Raw genomic sequence first — 27,996 nt, 5'->3', positions numbered from 1 at the left:
TACTGTACGCACTGGAAATCAAATTGTCTGGAAGTGGTCTTGCAGTCAGTAATGCCGGTTTTGCATAAAGTGAGATCCAGCAAAGATCCATTTGACTCAGAATCACCCGGTGGTATGGGCCCATCAGTAAGGATGTAGCCAGTCTCCAGGGGGTGTGGCCAGCTGCCACAGAGGCTTGGCTAGCCATTAGAGAGTGTGTGGTCTGGGCCACTTCATAAATATATATGATAAATATATACAGTAAATACTGCTTGTGCACGGATGATAATGTACCAAATTAATAACAGGAATACACTGTAGAAAATACACCATAGTCCTGTGCAGTATAAGGTAACATGTATAATGTATAATTCAAGTGCACAGTCTGGAACCTGATCCCTAGAGGAGGGGGTGGGTCCACAGGCAGTGGGACCCACCGGGGGTTTTCCCCTGTGGGCCAGTCCAACACTGGGTACAAGGCACCTTGATTTTAACTACTGTGGGGTCACAGTGCAGCATTCTCTATACATGGATGTGATGCACTTGGCTATGATGTCACAGTCATATGCTACACTCTCTTCCCATTACCAACATAGAGAGCCACAAGTAAGATACACTATGCTCCAGCACAGTGTAAGACTGAGAGAGGACATCAAACACACCATCCGGTCTGACAGATCACTGGTGAGAAACAGGCATCTGTTGCATCCCCATGTCATCACATATGTTGTGGGTGGGAGTTGTCACGGGCCATCCTAAGACACAGAATTGCCCTTCTTACTGGCTGATAAGGATGATACAAAGATCTCTGAATTACCCCCTACTGACCCTGGCCCCTTCCCATGGACCCGCAAATCTGTCCGTTATCCAATACATACAAATATCTGTTACACCTTCATCCACCATGGTTCCTGGGCACTCCTGCCAAGCATGAGAAGTGAGCACAAATTCTGAAAAATGTGGCAAAATAGACCATGCCCACAGCCGAACAATGCAAGCCCTCATTTCGTATTACCTTGCCAATATAGCAGGGATTACACCCCTTTCAGGCACCAATCCTATAGGACATCAGGCAGTGGGTTATGTTTCATATAATCTGCATGTTTTCCAATTAGTCTAAATGTGTTTGTGTATTTCTTGGCCATGGTCTCCCTGTATATGATTCAATATTTACCTTACAAGCTCCGGCATAGTGTAAGACAGCGAGAGGATGCCAGATGCAGCTTTCGGTGTAACTGTATCGCTCTTCACAATGATATTATCCGGTGTCTGGAATGGGGAAAGAGGATGAAATACACAAACCAAACAAGAGGCACACAGATTGATTATATATTTACTAACTCTATGAAATCAGTCAATCATGTATTTGGGTGTTGTTTTGCTAGCTGAAGCTTAAACAATAAAAACGGAGCAGCCTATAAGACATTAGCTATCATTTTCTAGTTGCTGTAGATCAATCAAAAATAAATGTTGATTGGTTACTTTACAATACTGCACATTCTGAATTTGTTGGTCGGTAACTCCTGATTACTAGACAGGAATTCATAATGAATTGTTGGCTGGACAAGCAACTATTACAGTATCGCCTATGATAGTGTTGTTTAATAGACAATGGTGGCCCATATGTTTGGTGTTGTGCTGTGAATTACTGTACATAGACAGCTATTAGCTTAATGTAGACACAGCAATAATATATTCAAAATATACTTTTTTAGCACTTTACATTTTTCATTGGAATACAAGATCACAGGTTTATAACTATGTGTTTTTATTTTCTTTGATAAGTGAATTACATTGAATAGATCTACAATTTATATAACTGGTTGTTGTCAGTGGACATTGGAGATTACTAAAGTTCACAATTCTGCCCGATTATTGTTTGTTACGGTTTTATTGTTGTTTCATATAGTATATTTTGTTGCATTAAATATTTAAAATGAATTGGACAGTAGTTGTCCTTTGTCAGGTGGCTGCTGGTAGTGCAAATTTTATTGACTGAACTGATTAAAAGGAACAATTTATTAGTACCCATAACCAATGAAGGTTTAGTGATCTGTTCATAATTTCATTGCTACGGTCTAGTTGGTTGTTACTTAATGGAATTTCCCCACAATAGAACAAGAGTGTTAACTTTGGTCTTACCAGAAATTCAATAACCACAGCTTTATTGATAGGAGACATCTTGTAATTCATAGAAAAAATACGGTAAAGTACTATAATAGGAGGAAATATATAGAGAATATGAGAATAAAGATTATTTAGGCCATTATTATGCAGTCCCATGATTATACAACAATGATGGTCAAACCTCTATCTGAATGAACCTCTACCTTACTGAAGACTGGGTACAAGATTGATGTGACCCTTGTTTCACATGCATGCTTAATATTCAGATGAAAGTTCACATAAAGTCTTGTACATATAAGGAATATAGTGGGTGTAACTCATCGCCTCTGGTGTAATTTTCAAAGTATGTCTTAAGAAATGTAAACTGTGACCTGAAAAGTTGTCTTTGCTTAGTTGCAATTAGGAGCTGATTGAGAGGTGGAAACGGTTCTGATCATAATACAGATTGATGATGTTTTGAGGACTGCTTACACATTGGAGAAGCAGTGCTCATATGCCTCAATACAGCTGCGGCGTCTGTCACAGTGCCTTGTTATTGACACCCTGATTGACAGGCTATAGGTGTTCAGGGCAGCGACAGGGAGCATTGTATAAAAATGGTGTGTGTGAGTGTGTGTGTGTGTGTGTGTGTGTGTGTGTGTGTGTGTGTGTGTGTTTTTGTGAGGGGGTGGTGGAATTGGCCCCCCTTTTTCTTTGCATGCTTAAGCCAGTGACTGCATATTTGGATGCAGTCTCTCTGGCCCCCGGCAGCATAGTTTTAGCATACATCCAGAGTAACCTCAGGGCTAGCACAGTGGATCCGATGCTGCATCTTTGGAAACAGGAGGTGGATCTGAGAAGCCAGCAGTGGGCGTCTTTTAACATGAGATGCCACCTGCGGCATTATCTCAGATTACTCAGATCCACTGCGACAAAAGATGCAGAACTGATTTACATTGCATCCACCTCTGAAGAAGGCCCTCAGAACAGTTGAATTGAAAATATGCAAAATTGAAAAGGATCGAGTAAAGGATGTTTTTTTTTTATTATTTATGTACAAAAATTTTAAATAGCATTTACCTTGCATTTTTTGTTAACTTAAAATCTGGGAGGTTTATTTTGTACCCTGTATAAAGAAAGAGTACGGACACTTAAATTTAGCTGAATACTCATCATCTTTTGCAGAATGAGCTGACAGGAAGAGGTATTTTTTAACAGAATTGTCCACAACGCGTTTCACACATAATGCATGTGTTTTCATAAGAACCCTTGAGACATCCTTCCTCGGTAGTAGTAGTACTCCTTACTAAGCAAAAATGTTACACATGTAGGGCAATATCATAAATGTAAGAGTACATACATCCCCAGTTCACGCATGCGCACTAGCACGGCATGGCGGCGCGCACAGACGCAGCGGCTTGGAGCTCCGCATTATGCCCAGGGAGAGGGTACCTTTACGTGATCCTGCTGGTCTTGGTGGCTTCGGTGGCAGCGGGTCATCTGCAGTATGCCCGGCTGGAGCTGCTTGCCTTCCGCGATACAGCGGCAGGCGGCCGGGGAGAGATGCTGGCAGGAGGCAGCCGGGAAGCGGTGGTGTCCCAGGCAGCGGCGGTTTCCCAGGCAACGTCCCCGGCTGGTGACGTCATCAATCGCGGACCCGGCGGTGGAGGAAGCCAAGTGGAGCCACGTTTGCAGGCCGGGGGAGCAGTGCCTGGGTCAGAGATGCCCAGAGGTGGAGGAACCTGGAGGGAGCTGCTGTTACAGGTGGGGGGAGCCGTGCCTAGCCCAGCAGTGTCCCAGGCATCAATCCTGCCTGGCCCAGCAGTGTCCCAGGCATCATTTCTGCCTGGCTCAGTAGTGTCCCAGGCATTATTCCTGTCAGATCAAAGTTCCTCCTGCGGCCGTAGCCATGAAGATGGCTGGAGGGGCGGTGGGAGCAAGGAGCAGGAAAATGATGGTGAGAGCCTGCGGCCGAATATCAGCGGAGAAGGTCCTGCATGTGTAGTGCCGAGAAGGAGGAGGCGTCCACGTCGGGAACGGAGACAAAAGCGGGGTAAGAGGTCAGGAGTGGTGGAGAGGTGGAAGAAATCCCCTTTTAGCCCCCTTTTAGCCCCCCTTTGCCAAGTATCTTCCTGGCTAATGTGTGTTCCTTGACCAATAAAGTGGACGATCTGCTGCTTAGAATCTCTAGCAGCAACATTATGAGTTCATGTTCCTTGGTAGTTCTGACTGAGACTTGGCTTACTGACAATATCCCGGATTCGGCTGTACAGCTCCCTGACAGATCTATGTTTAGAGCGGACAGAGCAGCCTCCTCTGGTAAACGGAGAGGAGGTGGTCTGTGTATTTACACTAACAATAACTGGTGTTCAGATTCAGCCATTATTGAATGTCATTGTTCTCCGGAACTGGAATATCTGATGTTAAAGTGTAGGCCTTTTTATCTGCCTCGGGATATCTCTGCTATAATAGTGATTGCGGTTTATATTCCGCCACAGGCTGTTGCTAAGGATGCCCTGGAGATTCTTTATAGTGCTATTTCGAAGAGGCAGGGGATTTATCCGGATGGAGTATTTTTAGTAGCTGGTGATTTTAATAAAGCTAACTTAAAGGCGGTGCTGCCAAAATTTTATTAAAATATATTTGTTCCGACTAGGGGTGATAACATTCTTGATCAGGTTTATAGCAATGTTAAACAGGTATATAAAACTATTATGTGTCCCCATGTTGGATTTTCTGACCGTGTGTCTATATATCTTATTCCCTCGTATATCCCATTAGTGAAACGTAGGAAAGTGGAAAAGAGATCTGTCTGTATTTGGCCAGAGGATGCTATGTCTAGGTTACAGGATTGTTTTGAGACAACCGACTGGGAATTGTATATTTCTCAGTCTGTTGAAAACTCTCAGGTTAATGTTGATCATTTGGCTTCTGTAGTACTCTCATATATATATTGGTGCATTGGGAATGTTACCATTATGAAGAGTATTAGGAAGTTTTCAAATGAGAAGCCCTGGATGAACGGTGAGGTGCGTTCATTATTGTATGCTAGGAATCAAGCCTTTAAGGCTAACGATCAGGCAGCTTATAGAGTATCTAGATTAACCCTTAAGAAAGGGATAATTAGAGCAAAAACGGATTATGCAGCGAGAATTGAGTCTAAGTTTGAGAATGATTTTGACTCTAGAAGTATGTGGGATGGAATACGGAGTCTGACGGACTGGAAGGTGAAATCCTCATTTGATGGGCGCACTGATGTTAGTTTATTGGAGGAATTGAATTATTTTTATGCTCGTTTTGATAGAGCAAATCAAACTGCTGCTACTAATTTGTTAACGTGTTGCTCTGATAAGGCAATAGCACTTTCTGAGGATGAGGTTAGAAATTGTTTGTTAGGTGTTAGTGTTCAGAAAGCACCTGGTCCGGATGGTATTCCAGGGAAAGTATTGAAAGGGTGTGTCGATGGAATTAGTTATATTTTTACCTATATTTTTAATTTGTCTCTTTCACAGTGTCTTGTCCCTGCTTGCTTTAAAAACACAGTAGTAATTCCGGTTCCAAAAACCTCTAAGGTTACTGATTTAAATGATTATAGACCAATTGCCTTGACTCCGTTAATCATGAAATGTTTTGAGAGATTAGTTTTATCACGTATGAAGCGTTTTATCCCCTCTGATTTTGATAGATATCAATTTGCTTATAGACAAAAGAGGTCAACGGAAGATGCATTAAACTCTGTTGTCCATTCCTCTCTTTGTCATCTGGAAAGGCCCAATTCCTATGTTAGAATTCTTTTTATTGACTATAGCTCAGCATTTAATACTATCCCTCCCGGTGCTCTGGTTAAGAAATTATTTACATTAGGATTTCCTGCAATCTTGTGCAATTGGGTTTTAAATTTTCTTATTGATAGGCCACAACAAGTGAGGTTGGGTAACTTAATGTCTACTACCACTATGATTAGTACCGGTACCCCTCAAGGTTGTGTTTTAAGTCCCTTTTTATTCTCACTTTTTACATATGATTGTGCTTCTAATTCTCAATCAAATCTAATTGTAAAGTTTGCCAATGATACGACAGTAGTGGGGCTCATATTGGATGGGGATGAGACTGTGTATCGCGAGGAGGTGGATAGGCTGGTTAGTTGGGGGGAGGCTAATAGTCTGTTGTTAAATCAAAAGAAGACCAAAGAAATAATTATTGATTTTAGAAAAACAGTGAGAGCTAGTCTATTGCCATTATTTATTGCTAATTTGGAAGTTGAAAGGGTGAAATGTTTTAAATTATTGGGTACCATTATTACTGATGATTTAACGTAGAGTGCTAATGTTACATCTATGGTAATGAAGGCGCAACAGCGATTGTTTTTTTTTTTTTGAGGAAACTACAGGCTGCTAAATTATCTAAAAAATATTTATTGAATTTTTATTGTTGTGTCATTGAAAGTATTTTAACTTATTGTTTATCTGTTTGGTTTGGTAATTGTACCTTAGTGGACCGTAAATTGTTGGAGCGAGTAGTTAGGACAGCTGGGAAAATTATTGACACTGAACTGCCTACAGTGGAGGAGTTATTTCTTAGGTATAGTATGAAGAAAGGAAATAGCATTTTAAAAGATTGCGAGCATCCATTCCATTGTCTGTTTGTCCTATTACCATCAAAAAGGCGCTTCCGATGTATTAAGACCAGGACTTCACGGTTCAGGAATAGTTTTTTCCCTTCAGTCATAGTAAGAATGAACCAGTTTGGGGAATTCTGATATTAAACCTATGCCGACTGATTGCATATGCGTTGATCCGGTTGTAATTTCATTGTTCTGTACAAATTTTTGTTTGATCAATGACAAATAAAGTATCTTATCTTATCTTATCTTATCTTACAGTTTCTTAAAGTGTAATAATATGACACGTATTCACTTGTAAATAACCCTCCCTCTGATGAACCTGCACGGAACTATGATAGGGCTGGTGCTTTTCCTATCTGCAATCTGACTAACCTGTCCTCCATCTTCATTGTTTCACGGGACAGTTTTCATAAGTGTTGTCTCTGCTGGTAGTGATATCACACCACTTTCTATCAGTGGTATTGTGGTAGAACAGTGGTTGGCCCAGGAGGAGGTTCCTTAATGCAGATCATCTACCACCAGAGAAGATATATACACAGAATAAGCTGCCTGGGAGCAGCCGCCAGAGCTGCAGGAGTCAAACAGCAGGGGTTCACAGCACTGTATTGACAGATCATCATATGGTCTAAAGGGGAGATGTACTAAGCAGTGATACAAGTGGAGAAGTAAGTCAGTGGAGAAGTTTCCCATAGCAACCAATCAGCATTGATGTAACATTTATAATTTGCAACTATAAAAGTATACAGAGCAGCTGCTTGGTTGCCATGGGCAACTTCTCCACTGGCTCACTTCTCCACTTTTATCACTGCTTAGTACATGTCCCCGTCTCTCTCCCAAATCCACAAATGTATACAAGTTACCCCCCCCCTGTGACTCCCTTCTAACTTTGTGTGCTGTGAACTTACTTATTCAGCTGGAACCCCATTTGGACCATTCAACCATCATTTCTGGATTTTGTTTACAGCTATAGGGGGTCATTCCGAGTTGTTCGCTCGCAAGCTGCTTTTAGCAGCTTTGCACACGCTAAGCCGCCGCCTACTGGGAGTGAATCTTAGCTTCTTAAAATTGCGAACGAAAAATTCGCAATTTTGCGATAAGACATCTCTGTGCAGTTTCTGAGTAACTCGAGACTTACTCGGCATCTGCGATCAGTTCAGTGCTTGTCGTTCCTGGTTTGACGTCACAAACACACCCAGCGTTCGCCCAGACACTCCTCCGTTTCTCCAGCCACTCCCGCGTTTTTCCCAGAAACGGTAGCGTTTTTTTTACACACACCCATAAAACGGCCAGTTTCCGCCAAGAAACACCCACTTCCTGTCAATCACATTACGATCACCAGAACGAAGAAAAAACCGTGAGTAAAATTCCTAACTGCATAGCAAATTTACTTGGCGCAGTCGCAGTGCGGACATTGCGCATGCGCATTAAGCGGAAAATCGCTGCGATGCGAAGAAATTTACCGAGCGAACAACTCGGAATGACCCCCATAGACAATAAAAAGTGAATAGAATCTTCTCCACACAGCTACAGGTTGTTTGATCTAGAGGAGACTTTATTCACTTTTTAAGGTTGTTTGGTCACTCAACCTTACGACTGATCTTACTATTGTTGCATCTGTGGTTGGTGCAATAGCACAACAATTTCAGGGTATTGATGCGGTATCCTTACAGTGGACCAGTCCCTTGGTATACTCATATTTCTCTGGTTACATTAAAGTGTTAATCCAGAGATGTACTCCTGATGAAGTCTCTGTAAGAGACGAAATGCGCTAGGTTGTTTGTTGAAAGACACATCAATGTGATCACTACTCTTCATTAAAAGAAGCTTTGGAATTTGTGTCAATTTCAAATAGGAACTAACAATATATTTTCAATAATGTTTTATCTCTCTGTTTGTTGAATTGGTTTTTAATAAAAACGGTTTCTTTTTTAGTCTTAAACTTTGTCACACTTGGGGCCAAATGTAATAGAGTGAGAGTTTCAGAAAGTGAGAGATTTGGTAAGGTTTTTCAGGTTTTTTTTAAAGTGGCAATCATTTACACTGCAAAACCAGGTTGATCTTGCTGTGCAAATGATTGCCACTTTAAAAAAAACTCTGACTTTTTGAAACTCTCACTCTATTACATTTGGCCCTAGATGTTTACAATTGTTAGCATGAAATACCTGTCATTTTATCAACAAGCTCATATATACCATTGAAATGTTTAATTAGGGAGTATTTTTTTATTTATTATTTATTACCAGTTATTTAGATAGCATACACATATTCCGCAGCACTTTACAGAGAGTATTTCGCCATTCACATCAATCCCTGCCCAGAAGGAGCTTACAATCTATATTCCCTACCACACGTACATGCACACACATTCATGCTAAAGTTAATTTGTATGGAGCCAATTAACCTACCAGTATATTTTTGGATTGTGGGAGGAAACCCACGCAAGCACAGGGAGAATATACAAACTCCACACAGAGTTTGTATATTCCCACCATGAACTCACAGCATTGAGGTCATGGTGGGATTTGAACCATTACACCGTCTGTGCTGTCAAGGAGTACACAGCTTCAATTAGGTTTTTGTATTAGCGATTTACACAATATATCATAAATACACGAACTAAAGAGCGCCCTCTCAGTTTTTCAAGAATGGTGGTTTAATGTTTACACGTTTAATTAGATTTTTGAGTATTTTTTTTTTAAATAAACATTATATACATTTACAAAATCAAGCTGATCAAGTGTATTGCCTGTATCAGCGATGCTTCGTTTACACATATAAATTTGCTCATGTTCCTTCTATTTTCCTATTATCTATCCTGAGAACAGAATGCGGGGATGTCTGAATTTTGAAACACGCCAAGTTTGCAACAAAAATGTAAGTCTGTATGTCATTGTCTATTATAATACAGTCAATATAATTGAAATATTCTGGGCACCCAAAACCCCACCGTCCATATGTTACCTGTAGAACCTGGAGTGTAGATAGTTTTGTCAGTCTGTATGAAGATGTATGCAGTTTGGTAGCCTAGCAGAACAACTTTCTCCATATTACAACCTCGCGCCTTTACAGAGACATAGACGTATTGTTTTGATTTTTGGCCTTTCGGGAGATCTTTAGCTGAAATCTGAAAGGTTAGGATGAGAAATCATCAACCGTTACTATATAAAATGTAAAATATCACATGGGGAATGAATACATTGGGGGAGATTCAATTCTTTTCACCCCTTTTCACACCCATTCTGTTTCTGCCCTCAGGGGCATGGTATCATTAATTCAGCTTGCTACCTCCGGAGTATGGAGGCACCCAACCCTTTACACAGCTAAACCTGATCACTATGGGCGCAATATGCGCAATAACGGAGATCATTTTAGATGGAAATTGGGCGTGATATGTCATTTGAATCTCACCCACTATGTTCACTTACCGTTATGTTAGCTGTGCCAAGGAATTGGTTCCTGCTATTTACAAAGATTTTCTGCTTTACCAACATGAATGTTTTCTTTGGGAAATCCTGAATTTCGACGTCAGCTTCAAATGTTTTGTTATGTCCATCGACTACAATGGTTTCCTCGCTGTCCAAACGTAGAATGTTGGGAGTAATAAGGGCACATCTGCCAAGGAGAGACAAACATCAGTGACAAATTTAGTATTTCTAGGCCATAGGACAAATAACTTGTAGGGATCCTGCCATTAATATTGTCAAAATAAAATACTTTTGAAATTATTATAAAGTTTAATGTGTAAATGCTCCCAGCAGCACAAATGTGTTCCTCCAGTTCACATTATGACATACAGTGCCCCCAGCTCACATTTTATTGTAATATATTGCCTATTCAAAAAAAGAAATAAATTGTGAAAAACTCATGTCGACCTTTTGACCTGTCGACCTAGACCATGTCGACCTAGCGACCCCGTCGACCTAGAATCCCTGTCGACCTAGTTACTGTCGACCAATAGTGGTCAACCTAAACACTGTCGACCTAAGTGTGGTCGACCTTCAATACCACAGCCGAAAAGGTATTGGACTTGCACTGATGGCATAGAGATATCAGACTTGCACTGATGGTGAGAAGATATTGGACTTGCACTGATGGTGAGGAGATATCAGACTCGCACTGATGGTGTGGAGATATCAGACTAAAATACAAGGTAACTACTGACACCAGGAGAATTACAGGAAGAGTCAGGATAATAGAGTCCTCTGGAACAGTCTGTGAAAGCAGGGGACAAGGCTCACACACTGAACTGTGTGACTTCTGGCACTGGCAACCTTAGTGCCATCCATGCTTCTGTTATGGTGGGAACACTGCCATGAGAAACACCAGCCTAGCACCCCGAATACTGTTTTGTGCATCTATGAGCAATTACAGTGGCTGTCTCAGTGTCCACCATGGAGATAATCTTTGCTGCACGATCTGCACGACCCCTGATCATCGTAAAATGCCAGTGTCTCAACAGTGACCAAGTAAATAAGGGCCTGGTTTTTGGAACATTTCCCATAGTCATGACAGCCAGGACAATCTGACTACCTCAGGGGTTTGGGGTGCCTCCCCATGCTTTGCTTAATGCTGTGGCATTCACTCTTCCTATATCAGTACCCATTCTGAACATTCAGCAAGAGGAACTCTGGCTTCTCAGCCTCCAATCACTGTCTCTAAGGATGTTACTTCTCATCGACAGCGGTCTCCTACTGATCATTTGTTTTACAAAACTGCTAAATTCACACTTCCTGAATGGGAGAACTTCTCCTTCAGATGTCTTATGAGTCTTAAAGCAGGTGACTCTGATCGACCGAGTATACTACACCAGAAGTTAGTACAGCTACAGAACCTGTTGACCTTCATAATTCCATTATTATCTAAGAGAACTTCCAGAATGGTCTTGCCTGCTCCTACAAATCCTGCAACAGAAGAAAATCCTTGTCCAAACTCCTTCAGAACCAAGGTCACTTTCCCCATACAAAAAGGAATAATCCACCTGAGCTATCCACGGCCTAGCTTTCTAAAGCAGAACATCAGCAACATAGGAAGTACATTCTCTTCATCTATTGTGGAGCTTTTATCACTTCATTAAGGTGTGTACTCCTCACACGGTCAGACATTATCGCAAGTCTTAGGGGCAAAGGCTTCCTGCTTCAAAATCGTCCAGTCAACTACAGTCTCCATTCCTAGTATTGTAGATCAGGGTGTCAGAAGACTGTTCAAACAGGGACTCAAATCTATGATTGGGGAAATTTTACTACCCAAGTGGGGCAACTAATAAAGAAAACTTAAACCTCTCAAAATCAGAGAGGTATCTGACTCCTTAGTACCAGGTGGGGAGTCTGATCCTCTAGCCTCAAGAGAATCATCTGATTTGCAGGTCCTGGAGGAGGTACCTGCAGTGGTGTCACAAGGGGGTTGCGGGGGGTGCGGCCCACATCCGGGTGACACCAAATGTCGGCTCCTGCCCAGTGACAGAAGCCGAGCATAGCTGCACCCGCAGGAGGTTCGCCGCCATGTTCTCAATCGCGGCGGCTGCGTATGATGTCATGCAGCCACCATAATCATGTCCCCGACATGCCCCCGTTTGGTCGCTTCCAAACCCCTTTCGCACCGCACCGCCCCCACAACGCTCCATCTCTGCCTGGAAACGTGTTGCCACCCGCCCCCCTGCTCCGCGACCACCTCACCTGATTGACAGCAGAGGTGATCGCATTTTCTGCAGCCCCCGGCAGAAAGTGCGGGCGCATGCGCAGGACGGGTACTGCTCATGCGCCCAAGGGGCGATCGTAATAATTCCAGTTGGACCGCATTTTGCCTTCCACCCTGAACTAGCCCCTATGTGTGCCATCAATCACAAATTATAATATTTGCTATGAATTTCTCTATGCCCTATAAGTGACCTATTCTATGTTTGTTCATCTGCAGAGTTTATAGGGGGTCAGTCCGAACTGTTTGCTCGCTAGCAATTTTTAGCAGCCGTGCAAATGCATTGTCGCCGCCCACTGGGCAGTGTATTTTTGCTTTGCAGAAGTGCGAACGCCTGTGAAGCAGAGCGCCTGCAAACACATTTTGTGCAAAACAAGACCGGCCCTGGACTTACTCTTCGTGTGCGATGATTCTAACGTTGGAGGGTTGGCATTTGATGTCACACATCCGCCCAGCGTCCGCCCAGCCACGCCTGCGTTTTCCCTGGCACGCCTGCATTTTTCTAAGCTCTCCCTGAAAATGGTCAGTTTACACCCAGAAACGCCCCTTTCCTGTCATTCTTCTTGCGGCCGCCAGTGCAAATGAAAACGTCGCTAGAACCTGTGCAAAACTGTAAAACCTTTTAAAGCTTATAGTGTAGGAGTATTGTCTATTCTCGTAGTCGTACCTTTTCTTGTTTTGGGTCTTCCTGTTCTTTGCAGAGGGGTGAAGATTTATTTGAATTGTGATAGGTAACCTACTTTATCTCACTCCTACATGAGTCCCACTCCTGCAGATTTCATGCTTTATTTGAATTGTGATAGGTAACCGACTTCTTTGTGTATAGTTAGTTATTCCTAGCCACTACTATAGTAGGAAATCACTGTGTACTAGTGGGGGATGTACTGGTCTGTTTGTAATCACACCTACAGCTTACCTTTTGTTGTGGGTGGGGTCTCAGAGGGTGGGTGCTGTTAGTAAGCAGGGCTGTATCAATGTGTGCATTTATATTTAATCAGTACATGTTTGGATGCAAAGCCACTGGCTGCATAGTATCTGAGCTGTAAAGTATGTTAGTGTTAAGTATGAAGCTATGACCTTGGAGATAATCGGAGATGAACTGCAGAGGAACAGAAGGACAGCTGACTATCTTCCCCACCTGCAAACTACAGCCTACAGAGAGTAACCTATTCAAATACCACCAGCGCCTGCAGCCCGCACAGCCTGGACACTGACCTCCCTGTCTGATAAAGTAAAACCCATACTGCTCTCACATATTGCTTTCTGCACCTCATATAGGGGTACATTTACTAAGCAGTGATAAGAATGGAGAAGTGAGCTGGTGGAGAAATTTCCCCATCAACCAATCAGCAGCTCTGTATCATTTCATAGTATGAAAAAAAGGCATTTGGTTTCCCCCAGCACCCTGAATGATAACAGTAACCAGATATAAATCCCACATAATAATAGAATTCAGAGATCTTTGTTACACATATTTCATAGTATGCAAATTATAGATGTTACTTCAGTGCTGATTGGTTAGCATGGGCAACTTCTCCACTGGCTCACTTCTCCGCTCTTATCACTGCTTAGTAAATGTACCCCTTATACTCTCTACAACCACTGTGTAACATTCTCAGCCTTTCCGTTCCTTCCATTATTTGCCAAAATCCGGTTTGCACTGTCTCTGCTTTTACTGCATCCCCATTCTCATTGTTCTTTCTATATTACACCCACTCCATACTATATTATTCCTCTGAACAACACTACTGTACTGGAATTGTGGCACTTCGATCCTGTCCCATACCAATCCTTACTGCTAGGTCACCCCCCCACCCAAATTTACAGCCTACACACACGCATTCAGAACCCAGCAAACCTGATCCCCATTTCCCCTGTCCCCTCCCTTCCCTTCTACTGTGCACTCTGGAATGCTAGATCAATCTGCAACAAGTTGCCAGCTATCCACGACCTCTTCAACTCCCATTCTTTTAGCCTTCTCGCCATCACTGAAACCTGGCTCTCCTCCTCTGACACCACCTCCCCTGCTGCCCTCTCCTACAGAGGCCTCTCCTTCACCCACACAGTCAGACCTGATGTTCGCCAGGGTGGAGGCGTGGGCATCCTTCTCTCCCCAAACTGCACCTTTCGTGTCATCCCACCTGAGCCCTCCCTCACCTTCTCCACCTTTGAGGTCCACACTATCCGCCTCTTCTACCCCATTCACCTCCATGTGGCAGTGATCTACCGCCCCCCTGGCCGCTGTTCACCTTTCCTTGACAACTTTGCTGCCTGACTTCCCCACTTTCTCTCCTCTGACCTCCCCTCTATCATCCTCGGTGACTTTAACATCCCTATCGACATCACTAATGCAGCGTCCTATAATCTTCTTGCTCTTTCCACCTCCTTTGGACTTTCTCAATGGTCCTCCACCCCTACTCACAATCTTGGCCACTCCATCGACCTTTGCTTCACCCACCGATGTGATCTCTCTGATGTCTCATACTCTTCCTTCCCTCTCTCTGACCACCATCTGCTTTCTTACACCCTCTCATCTTCCCCTCTCCACTCCATGCCAAGACCCACCATCACCAGATGCAATCTCGGGTCTCTCAACCCCGCTATCCTGTCCTCCCTCGAGACTTTCCTCTCTCCTCTTTCAACTATGACTTCTCCCAACCAGGCAGCCGCCTTCTATAACTCTTCCCTTACTGCTGCTCTCAACTCTGTGGCCCCCTCTCCTCTGTTCCCATCCGCCGCTCTAAACCCCAACCCTGGCACACCAAACTTACACGATTCCTACAAAAATGTTCACGCTCCGCAGAACGCTCCTGGAGGAGATCCCACTCTCTGGCAGACTTCCTCCATTTCAAGTTTATCCTCTCCTCCTATAGCTTTGCTCTTTCTCTCGCCAAGCAATCCTTTTTCCAAGCACTCATCTCTTCTCAGTCCTCCAGTCCACGCCGACTCTTTGAAACTTTCAACACTCTCTTTTGTCCCCCTCCTCCTTCCCTCCCCTCCTCCCTCACTGCCACTGACTTTGCCTCCTTCTTCATCTCCAAAATTGAGGAAATTCAAAATTACATCTCCTCCCATCACCCCTCTGCTGCCCCCCTGCCCCCACCATCCCTTCCATCCATCCATCCCACCCTGTCCTGCTTCCGTCCCACCTCAGACAAGGAAGTCCACTCCCTCATCCTATCCTCCCCCCCTCAACCTGCCCCTTGGACCCCCTCCCCTCCCATCTTCTCCGCTCCCTCCCCCCCCCCCACTGCCTGCTACCACCTTACTCACCTCTTTAACCTATCTCTCTCTACTGGCATCTTTCCCTCACCATTCAAACATACTCTGGTGTCCCCTATTCTCAAAAAAAACAACCTCAACCCTTCATCACTCACTAGCTACCGCCTCATCTCTCTTCTCCCCTTCGCCTCCAAACTACTTGAACGACTGGTCTACAGCCGCCTCACAAGCTACCTCTCTGACCACTCCATCCTTGACCCACTACAATCTGGCTTTCACCCACTCCACTCCACCGAGCCTGCCCTGGTGAAAGTCACCAATGACCTGCTTTCGGCCAAATCCAAGGGCCACTTCTCTTTGCTCATTCTTCTGGACCTCTCTGCTGCCTTTGACACCGTAGATCACCCTCTCCTCCTCTGCACACTCCAAAATGTTGGCCTCTCTAGCACCGTCCTTGACTGGTTTAACTCGTACCTCTCTAACCGCTTCTTCTCTGTGTCTGCCTCCGGAACCACCTCACGCCCTTGTATCCTTCCTGTTGGTGTCCCTCAGGGTTCTGTCCCAGGCCCCCTTCTGTTCTCCCTGTACACCTCTTCCCTGGGTGTGCTCATTAACTCCTTTGGCCTTCAATATCACCTCTATGCTGATGACACACAACTCTACCTCTCCTCTCCTGATCTGTCCCCCTCTGTCCTCTCTCAGGTATCCAGCTGCCTCTCTGCCATCTCCTCCTGGATGTCTGAGTGCTCTCTGAAGCTCAACATGGACAAAACTGAACTCATTAACTTTCCCACAACCAGAGCAACACCCCCTACAAATATCTCTATCACTGTTGACAACACTATCATCTCCCCCATTCTCCAACTCCGCTGCCTGGGTGTCACTCTTGACTCCTCCCTCTCCTTTGCACCCTACATCCAAGCTCTGGTGTAATCTTGTCGGTTCCAGCTACGCAAAATTGCTCGCATGAGGCCATTTCTCTCCCAGAGTGCAACTAAACTTATCATCCACTCACTGGTCATCTCGCGACTCGACTACTGCAATGTTCTACTTACTGGCCTCACTTGCTCCCACCTCGCACCCCTCCAATCTGTCCTCAACTCCGCAGCTAGGCTCATCTTCCTCTCCCGCCGCTCCACTTCTGCCACTCCCCTTCGACAAAATCTATACTGGCTCCCATTCCCCTATAGAATCCTCTTCAAACTCCTCACCCTCACATACAAGGCCATCTCTAATTCCACTGCTCCCTACATCTCCAACCTCCTCTCCCTTCACATTCCCTCCCGCCCACTACAGTCAGCTGATGACCGTCGCCACTCTTCTGCCTTGGTCACTGCTTCCCATGCACGAGTTCAGGATTTTGCCCATGCTGCACCCCTTCAGTGGAACGTGTTCCCCCGCTCCATTAGACTCTCCCCGACCTTGCAAAGCTTCAAACGGGCACTGAAAACCCACATATTTATCAAAGTGTACCCCTCCAATGCATTACCTATTCCTTATGCTGCTCATCCATCCCCCTGCCCCACGACTTGAACATCTCTGCTTTGCTTGCATACTGCCATCAGGCTTCCTCCTGCTTGCTTGCACCTCATGTCATCTGTCTGTCACCCCTCTCCACTAGATTGTTAGCTCTTCAGAGCAGGGCCCTCTTTACTATTACAAAGGTAATGAAGCTGTGCGCTCGGTGAGTGGTGGTGTATATGATTGTCAGCAGCGACTTGGAGAGGGAATGCCAATCCCTCCAAGAAACACTAAATACAAACAAAAACCAAGTTGCGCTCAACAATCAGAATAGAAACATTTATTATAAAATTTATAAAATAACAGCAATTCTCCCGGGAGTGCAATTAATATAAATGAATTATCATAAAATATATACAGTACAGAATCACTGTATCCTAATGAATTATAATACTGCAAGTATTATTTAGTAATAGTAACAATTTGGCCACAAACGATATGATGTATTGAGCAGTAGTGATAGTAATTACACTCTTTTAAACACCATATAGGTCTGTGTGCCAGTAACAACTCACTTGCTATGTAGAAGTCCCCAAACAGTCCTTATTCCATGCAAACATATATTGGTTTCCAAATTTTTATGGATAGAAGTTGTCCTTGTGGAAGGTAATAAGCACTCAAATACATGTAGGGATGGACAGATGAATTATGTCCACCAAAACCAAACCGCTGTAATGGTGTTTAGCAGGGAGAGCCCGGAGTGATGTTTCTACAGCCAGCCGTTTTACCCCCGCACGGGGGAGGGGAGAGCGGTGTCTGAGATAGCCGTCGGGTTTGGAATGGAATAAAGCCGTGCACAGGCTATATGACCCGGATAGCTGGATGTTAACTCTGTGACACGGTGTGCATGCGCTCTCACCCAAAAACGGCTATGCTTACCTCCCACGGGCAGCTCCGACTGAGCCTCCCTCCAATTCACCTGATGTAGACAAGGGACTGTTGGAGCCACAGATGTGTTCCACTGGCTGTATGTGAAAGGCAGCCACACTCTGAATGGTGATGTCGGAGTTGCGTCTCCTAGCCTGGCTCCAATACGGACTCATTTAGACGGACCACCGGCTAGGTCAGGAAGGCACCGGAGACCCGGCACCTGGGCGTCAGCGAGGTGATGTAAAGCTGTGCAGTGCAGCGGCCGTCAGGAACGGATCTCCTGTGTGGGCTCAGAATGAGCTTGACTTCAATAAGTGGAAGGGTACATCTGTATCCTTAACGCGTTTCAACGCCAGCAGGGCGTCTTCTTCCAAAAAGGCAGGTCTTTACATCACCTCGCTGACGCCCAGGTGCCGGGGCTCCGGTGCCTTCCTGACCTAGCCGGTGGTCCGTCTAAGCGAGTCCATATTGGAGCCAGGCTAGGAGACGCAACTCCGACATCACCATTCAGAGTGTGGCTGCCTTTCACATACATCCAGCGGAACACATCTGTGGCTCCAACAGTCCCTTGTCTACATCAGGTGAATTGGAGGGAGGCTCAGTCGGAGCTGCCCGTGGGAGGTAAGCATAGCCGTTTTTGGGTGAGAGCGCATGCACACCGTGTCACAGAGTTAACATCCAGCTATCCGGGTCATATAGCCTGTGCACGGCTTTATTCCATTCCAAACCCGACGGCTATCTCAGACACCGCTCTTCCCTCCCCCGTGCGGGGGTAAAACGGCTGGCTGTAGAAACATCACTCCGGGCTCTCCCTGCTAAACACCATTACAGCGGTTTGGTTTTGGTGGACATAATTCATCTGTCCATCCCTACATGTATTTGAGTGCTTATTACCTTCCACAAGGACAACTTCTATCCATAAAAATTTGGAAACCAATATATGTTTGCATGGAATAAGGACTGTTTGGGGACTTCTACATAGCAAGTGAGTTGTTACTGGCACACAGACCTATATGGTGTTTAAAAGAGTGTAATTACTATCACTACTGCTCAATACATCATATCGTTTGTGGCCAAATTGTTACTATTACTAAATAATACTTGCAGTATTATAATTCATTAGGATACAGTGATTCTGTACCGTATATATTTTATGATAATTCATTTATATTAATTGCACTCCCGGGAGAATAGCTGTTATTTTATAAATTTTATAATAAATGACCCTCTTTACTATTGTTGTCTAAGCCCTCTTCTCGACACATTTCACTCAGCGACCATCTGTACCTGCTTTTTCTCCTACTGGTAAAGCCTCCTCTCTATCCATGGCCGCCAGCCCCAAGTAGTACAATGATTACTCCCTTGCTACTTACATCTAAGCTGTATTATGTTTTGAGAATTGTGGTGCTCTTTGTTACCTGCACTCCATTTTTGTTATTTAATTACTGTTATGCTATGTTTTGTCTCCCTGTACTGTCCTTTGTACAGCGCTGCGAAACACTTCTGGCGCCCTATAAATAAAACGTAATAATAATAATAAAAAGATGAATTTTTCACGGATAACCGCGATTTTGCTCAAAAATCCCACTTTACTTTATTTATTTAGTAATAGGGTTCAAAGAAGTACTGAGACAGTCATATCATGAAGAATAACAATACACCACACCATCAAATTAGTAATATTTTGCAACAACTGAATTGAACAAACAGGAAATCAAGATAGTTTTATTGTTCAACCACAGCGGATCTCGGTTTTCCTTAAGAGAATAAAATGCTACTAGGTTATAGGTAACACACTTACTAGAATAAATAAGGCCAGCTGGAAACAGTTACCATTTAGCATTCTGACTGGAAACAATATTAAATGAAACAAAATTCACAAGTAAATACAATTGTATCGATACCATTTGCTATAGCAAATACTATTATACTCTCTTAGTTACTTATACTGTGCAGTTTGTTTATTTTAAATGGCCATTACGGTGGTGCACATAGGGGGTAATTCTGAGTTGATTGCAGCACCAAGTTTGTTAGCAATTGGGCAAAACCATGTGCACTGCGGGGGGGGCTAGATATAACATTTGTAGAGAGAATTAGATTCGGGTGGGTTATTTCGTTTCTGTGCTGGGTAAATACTGGCTGCTTTATTTTAACACTGCAATTTAGATTTCAGTTTGAATACACCCCACCCAAATCTAACTATCTGCACATGTTATATCTGTCCCCCCCCCCCCCCACAGTGCACATGGTTTTGCCCATTAGCTAACAAATTTGCTGCTGCAATCAACTCAGAATTAGGCCCATGGAGTCTCTATTAATCGGTAGCCTTAAGGGCGGTAAACAGAGTGTTAATTCTTACTATAGCGTGAGAGATAATCCTGTATAAAGTCTCTGTGGATCTCTTTATCAAATGAATAAAAGCAAACGTTGTATTCCAAAGTGTAAATTGAGCCAGACTAAATCCAGGAAAACTGAATTCTAATTGAAGCCCTTAGTAGCAGAGATTTAATCTGCGGTGACTTGGAAACACCTGTCTGCACTTAACTGCAAATAGTCTGGCTAGGTTGTCTGCCTGTCAATAGGGATGTTGAAATCGCCTAGGATAATGGAGGGAATGTCAGAAGAGAGGAAGTGAGGATGCCAGGAAGCAAAGTTGTCGATGAATTTTGAAGCAGTGCCAGGGGGGTGGTAAATGACAGCTACTCTAAGATGTCCTGGTTGGAAGAGGCATATAGTATGGACCTCAAATGTAGAGAATGTAAGAGATGGTTCTGGTGGTATGAGTTGGTAGGAGTAACTAGAAGGTGAAAGGACCCCAACACCACCCCCATGGCGACCCCCAGGTCGGGGTGTGTGTGTGAATGTGAGGCCCCCAGCAGAGAGAGCAGCAGGAGAAGTAGTGTCAGAGGGCGTAATCCAAGTTTCAGTAATGGCTAGTATGTGTAGGGAGTTGGAAATGAAAAGCCAATACACTCTCTGCTATGCTGACCCTCCTTCAATTGGTTGGGGAACGGTATCTGTCCATTTCTGATGCAGACTATGTGTCCCTGAATGCCCCGTCTAGCATATAACATTTACCAGCTTAGTTTATACTGGTACAGTAGATCAGACTAGTTCATATGCTAACATCAGGCGACTCGGAGTGTATTTGAACAGGGCTAGACTGCACTTTAATTTAACCCAGCTGGAGTGATGTCAGTGTATGAAGCCCTGTCACTGGGGATTTACAGACCTCTCCATAAACTGTGCGGTACCTCAGGTTTTGGCAGCACTTACAGGTAAACCTTCTCCGCTCGGCTCTACTGTCACCAGGGGCTGGGAAAGGGAAGGCTGGTCCTTTTACTAACAGCTCCACCTGTGTCTGCCTCTGACCTCGCCTCCCGACTGCCTCCTTCTCCTACCCAGTCTGCTGCACTCACTCCTCTCTCATCTGTCACTCTGAGCTGGGCTGCTCCTCCGGCCGCCGCTACAGGCTGTCACTAGCGGAGAGGTGCTTCCTTACTGAATACTCATGTGGGTGGAGAGTCCTGCGTCGTCCCCGTCGCTGATGGAGCTCGCCTCGGTTGCTCAGCATGCTTCCCCATGATCTCCTCCGCAGCTGCCGGGGTATGGCTGGGACCGAGTAAGGCAGTGTGTCCACAGTCCCTCACAATCTCCGCTCTCACAGCGCTTAGGATCCAGTCCACACTGCCATACTCCACAGCGTAGCTCACCTTTCTTCTTTTCTCAGACGGCCCCCAATAGTTTAACTGGTACCCCGGATGTGTCCCGCCAGTGGCACCCGAGCAGGCAGTTAATTTTCCTGCACGAGACCGTCCCTGCCATGCGCCGATTGAGTTTAATCCATCCAGTCAGCTCTAACTCCCCTCTGTGAGGGTTACAAATAAACAATCAGCTGTTACAGTCTATTTTTCTACTTATTTATACAAGAATATATATATATATATATATATATATACTGTAGTAATTAATTTAGAATTTCCTCAAGATTCTCAATAAACTTGCTATAATAAACAGGGTATTACATGTTTTCCCTCTTGAACCATGAGTGTCCTCACGCATCCTATAAATTTATATCTAGGTCAACTTATGAATACATTTACAAGCCAACAATTACTAGTACATCTCAAAGTATCTCAATCACGGTACCGTAGTGGTAATGTGCCTCTAGTGCTTCGTTTTGACCTTCTATTTGCCGGGGTAGGTACTTCACCCTCGGCCGGACCATTCCCAACACAAGAGGATTTATTGCATTCAAGGGATCTTTCCACTATGGATTCTGGGGCCATGATTCTTATTGAGCTCAGTGGACCGGTACCGCCCATGAACAACAGAAGCTCTATGGGATCGTGTAGTGGAATATCCCCTGGGGTTGCCAACCCTTCTGCCAAAACCAAGTCTTCTCCCGCCCTTGGGACTTCCATAGTGCAAGGTTTTAATTAATCTCGGGATACAACTCTGACTGGTCCTTCTTGACCACGACGGATCTAATAGGTATAGGTATTTCCAGCTAGAACACTAACCATGACGTATGGAACATCCTACCACATGGCATCAAGTTTGCTAGAGCGATGGTTCTTTTTCAACCAGACCTTGTCACCTTCATGTAAAGGAATGGGCTGAGCATTGGCGTTATAAGCTCTTTCCTGCCATTGGTGGGCTGCCTCCATCCTCTGCTCTACAATTCGTCTAGCTGTTTCAATTCGCTGCTGGTGTTCCCGTACACAAACAACTCGGGGATCTACTGGGTTGATCACAACGGGGTTCAATTCCAAATCTCTAGGCAGCTTGCCCTGCCTGACGAACATTAGGTAGTAGGGTGTGAACCGGGTGGTACAGTGTTCGGTGTTATAATATAAGTAGGTAAGTTCAGGGAGAAGGGCAGGCCATTGGGTATGCTTCTCCACAGACAGACTACGGAGCATTCCAATGATGGTCCGATTTGCTCTTTAACATAACCCATTCCCCTGTGGGTGGTAGGCCATTGTCCAAAATGTTTCAAGAAGAGCTCGGCCGTGGTTCTTGCAGTTAAGTCTCCTGTAGGAACGATGACAAGGAACTTGCTGTAATGATCCGTCATGGTTAGCGCATATTGATATCCAGTAGTACTGGATTCTAATTTTATGTGATCTAGGGCGACAATCTCCAGGGGCGTTGGCTTCTAATGGAATGCAGGAGGTCTTTTTGGCTGTTGTCCAGATGCCTTTTGATGTTGCAAGGTACGCAGTCACCATTTCTCAATGTCCTCCCTCATTCCGACCCAGAAGTACCTTTTTCGTAACTGTCTCCGTTTTCTGGGTACCGAAGTGTCCAGACCTATTGTGATAGGCCTCGAGCAGAAGGGTAGCCTGACATTTTGGAACTATCACCTGCGTAATAGGTTGGTGTGTGCTGGGGTCAAGGCTGCTATGTATTATAAGCCCTTTCCTTATCCGGATGCGGTCTCGGTGTCTCAGTAATTTGATTAATTCAGGGTCAGCTTCAGCTCGCTGTGCCTTGTTAAGGGGGCGCTTCTGCTGGATAAGGCCCATAAGCTCATTCAAAACTGGGCTTTCTTGCTGGATTTTTATCCACTCCACTGCGGGTTAAGCAGGATGAGGACTTTCAGGTCGTGCGGGAGCCTCAGCAAAGACTGGGTTACATGTCACGACCCATCCACTGTTCACAGGATGGAACACCGGGGTCTTGACATCCTCAGCATCGTCTTTTTCCACTTCGGGAAGGTTGGCGACAGGTAGGTGGGATAAGGCGTTGGCATTCCCATTTGCCTTTCCGCTCTGGTAGGTGACAGTGTATTGAAAGTTGGCCAAGCTAGATACCCAACGTTGTTTGACGTCTCCCAATCGGGCATTGGACAGATGAGCCAACGGATTATTGTCAGTCATGATAATGACCGGGGAAGCAGCCAGGTAATTTTTGAACTTCTCAGTGATTGCCCATATAAGAACAAGTAACTAATTTAAAGGTACTGTAGTTCTCGCTGTTTCGCTCTGTTTTACGAAGGCCTCTACTGGAATATGCTATTACCCTTTCTCAGCCATCTTACATCTGTGATAACACAGCTCCTAACCCACGGTGGCTTGCGTCTGTATAAAAGTGGAACAGCTTCTCATAATCTGGATAGGCGAGTAGGGGAGCAGTTACTAGAGATGTCTTGAGTAGTTCAAAGGCACTTTGTTTATCTTCACCCCATAGAATTGAAGACGAACTCCTTTCCTGTCCAGACTTGCCGCGCAATAATTCATGCAACGGAGCAGCCAGTTTAGCAAAACCTTGCACGAACCGCCTGTAATAGCCCACCAAACCCAGGAAACTCCATACATCCTTCACTGTTTTTGGTATGGGCCACTATTGTACCACGCGTATCTTCTCTGGGTCTGGCATGACACCCTCAGTGCTGACAATATGTCCCAAGTATTGGACCTCTGGTTTGAGTAGATGACATTTTGCCAGCTTAAGTTTCAGCCCCAATTTGATGAGCTGCTTGTACACTTCCTCTAGATGTCTGAGATGCTCTTCATAACTTTTTGAGAAGATGATAACGTCATCTAGGTACAGCAGGACCATTTCGAAGTTATGATGTCCCAGACAGTGTTCCATTATGTGTTGAAAGGTAGCTGGCATGTTACAAAGTCTGAAGGGCATTCTATTAAATTCAAACAAACCCTTCGGTGTGGTGAAAGCAGTTTTTTCCCGGTCCTCCGGTGCCATCGGAATCTGCCAATATTTACTAGTGAAATCTACAGTAGAAAAGTAGGCCGCTGTCTTCAAGGCCGTCAATGACTCTTCTATTCTTGATAACGGATAGACATCCTTATGTGTCACGGCAATCAGTTTGCGATAATCCACGCAAAACCGGAGACTTCCATCCTTCTTTTTGAGGATAACTAAAGGGGCTGCCCACGGGCTGTAACTCTCATGGATGACACCTGCGGCCCTCATGTCGGAAATCATTTTTCGCATGGGTTGGTACATTGCAGGTGATAGGGGTCGGTGTCTTTCCTTAATGGGAGGATTACTTTCTGTGGGAATAGAATGATAAACGCCTTCAGCCTTTCCAAAGTCGTAGGGATTCTGGCTAAAAGCAACTGAATTCCTTTGGACCAGTTGTAACACTCCTTCCCACTGCTCATCTGGTGAATTCAAGTCCCCAATCTGAATCTCATTCCACCAGGGATCTTCACTCTCAGTGGCAGATAACCTTTCGTCATTGTTCCTTGACACGCAGATGGTATACTTTCCCCAATACATCCTGGAAATTTACTTGAGATATCCTTACTACTATGCAATGTCGAAAGAGTCGGACAGGGTAATTTTGAGGATTCAAGATGCGAACAGGTACTCTACCTTGCTCCACTTTTGCCAATGTCCTGGCCACTGCAAAGGGCTGCTGTTCCATCCGGGTCACAAGATTCTATGAGGGCATCATAGCCTTGTACGCCGGGGCCAATCCGAACTTTGCACCAAACTACGTGCTCTGAGTTGGGCATCAACATCACGGGCCATCGGTCAGCAATTTGTGCCTTCCCAACCTCCCCTCTGTCATTGGCGAATTTCTTCTGACCTTCCTGTAGCCGAATAGTCTGTTGGAGCATCCTCCGCTCCCACGGGGCGGCTGTCTTCAATTCCGTGCACAGGGCTTCAACTAATTCGGCTGGACAGTTTCTGAGGATATTCATCCCGAGGATAACTGGAGGCAGAAAGTCATTCAAAACCGTCGTTACTAGACATCCCTGTCTGGTTAAGTTTGCTCGACCCACTTTCATGTCGGCTTCCCAGTAGCCACAATAGGTGATAGGTTGTCCATTACTGGCTAGTAGATGTAACCAGGTAGTCGGTGGGGAGACTATTGTTTGCTCATTCCAATGTTGGAGAAATTCATTAAGCCAGATGGTTGAAACTTGAGATCCTGTATCCAGGAGAGCAGCCATCTCCACGCCATTGATCCGAATTTTCAGGCGAGGACACTCACTGAGATACCTTGGCCACCACTCCTGCGACGTCGGACATATTGGTACATCTCCTTCCGAGGGTCGGTCCCCTGCCTCGGGGTCTCCTCGTTTAAAGCTTCATTGGGGCAATTTCTCTCAATGTGACTGCTTTGTCTACAACCTCTACAATATTGGCGTCTGTGAACAGGATAGAATGTCGCAATCACAAGGACCCTATGGATACCCTGACTGAATCCTGGCCGACCAAGGCCCAGCCTTTGAATCACAGCTGTTCAATGAACTTTGCTCTCTATACGGCTGCCTTAAAGTAAGGTCAACGGCCTACCACCCACAGGGGAATGGGTTATGTGAAAGAGCAAATCAGACCTTCATTGGAATGCTCCGTAGTCTACATACAAGGTACGTCAAGACAACTAGCTTGAAATAATCAGCAACGGCTGAAACATTACTTACCAAGTAACAATGCAGTACTCAACTAAAATGAAGTTGTACTGAACCCAATAACAACAGCAGGAAACGAAGCGCTGGGCGGGTGCCCAGCATCCTCTACAGACTACGAGAAAAGGATTTACCGGTAGGTACCAAAATGCTATTTTATCTCACGTTCTAGAGGATGCTGAGGTCCACATTAGTACCAAATGGGATGTACCAAAGCTCCCAGTACAGGAGGGAGAGTGCGGAGGCTCCTGCAGAACTGATTGATTGAACTTCAGATCACCAGAGGCCAAAGTATCAAACGTGTAGAACTTAGCAAAAGTGTTCAATCCCGACCAAGTTGCAGCTTGGCAAAGTTGCAGTGCTGAGACACCCCGGGCAGCCGCCCAGGAAGACCCCACCTTACGAGTAGAGTGGGCCTTAACAGATTTTGGACACGGCAGTCCTGCCATAGAATAAGCGTGCTGGATAGTGAACCTAATCCAGTGAGAAATAGTCTGCTTAAAAGCAGGACACCCAATTTTCTTGGGATCATATAGGACAAACAGAGAGTCCGACTTCCTGTGACGAGAAGTTCTCTTCACATTAATCTTCAGAGCCCTCACGACATCCAAGGACTTTGAAGTAATTGAGGAGTCAGTAGCCACTGGCACCACAATAGTTTGGTTGATATGAAATGCCGACACAACCTTTGGAAGGAACTGCTGATGAGTCCGGAGCTCTGCTCTATCCTCATGGAAGATCAAGTAAGGGCTTTTGCATGATAAAGCCCCCAACTCAGAGACATGCCTAGCAGAGGCTAAAGCCAACAAGGTGACCACCTTCCATGTAAGAAATTTGAGCTCCACCTCCTGTAGAGGCTCAAACCAATCTGATTGGAGAAACTGCAACACCACATTAAGGTCCCAAGATGCCGTAGGTGGTACAAAGGGAGGTTGAATATGCAGAACTCCCTTCAAAAAGGTCTGAACCTCAGGGAGGGCAGCCAATTGTTTCTGAAAGAAAATAGACAGGGCTGAAATCTAGACCTTTACAGATCCCAATCTCAGTCCCATATCCACTCCTACCTGCAGGAAGAGGAGGAAACGTCCCAGTCAAAATTCCACCGCAGGAAATTTCTTGGACTCACACCAAGAAACATATTTCTTCCAAATACGATGGTAATGTTTAGACGTTACCCCTTTCCTAGCCTGTATGAGGGTAGAAATAACTTTCTGAGCAAGAATCAGGCGCTCAACTTCCATGCCGTCAAAACGAAGCCGCGGTAAGTCCTGATAGGCAAACGGCCCCTTCTGCAACAAGTCCCCTCAAAGAGGAAGAGGCCTCGGCTCTTCTAGCAGTAGATTCAGAAGGTCCACGTACCAAGCCCTTCTTGGCCAGACTGGGGCAATGAGAATCGCTTGAACCCTTGTTCTCCTTATGAGTTTTAGAGTTCTTGGGATCAGTGGGAGAGGTGGAAATACATACACTGACTGGAACACCCACGGAGACACCAAGGTGTCCACTGCCACTGCCTGTGGGTCCCTCGACCTGGAACAATAGCGCTGAAGCTTCTTGTTGAGATGAGAGGCCATCATGTCTATTTTGGGTAGGCCC

The 27,996-nt window shown here is 44.9% G+C and overlaps 1 protein-coding gene across 1 annotated transcript in view; it reads right to left on the bottom strand.

Annotated features, from left to right (window-relative positions):
* LOC134936140 (A.superbus venom factor 1-like) overlaps positions 1-27,996 on the bottom strand; it is a 251,373-nt gene that overhangs the window by 187,003 nt on the left and 36,374 nt on the right. Inside the window, exons 2-5 of the mRNA XM_063931057.1 lie at positions 10,135-10,321; positions 9,671-9,833; positions 2,122-2,192; positions 1,154-1,248 (exon numbers count right to left, since the gene is read on the bottom strand). Of these exons, the coding sequence (XP_063787127.1) occupies positions 1,154-1,248; positions 2,122-2,192; positions 9,671-9,833; positions 10,135-10,321 (516 nt within the window). The remainder of the gene's footprint in view (positions 1-1,153; positions 1,249-2,121; positions 2,193-9,670; positions 9,834-10,134; positions 10,322-27,996) is intronic.

This window comes from Pseudophryne corroboree, chromosome 6 (assembly GCF_028390025.1).
Source record: "Pseudophryne corroboree isolate aPseCor3 chromosome 6, aPseCor3.hap2, whole genome shotgun sequence".
NCBI lineage: Eukaryota > Metazoa > Chordata > Amphibia > Anura > Myobatrachidae > Pseudophryne > Pseudophryne corroboree.
This window is presented reverse-complemented; position numbering and strand designations above follow the sequence as displayed.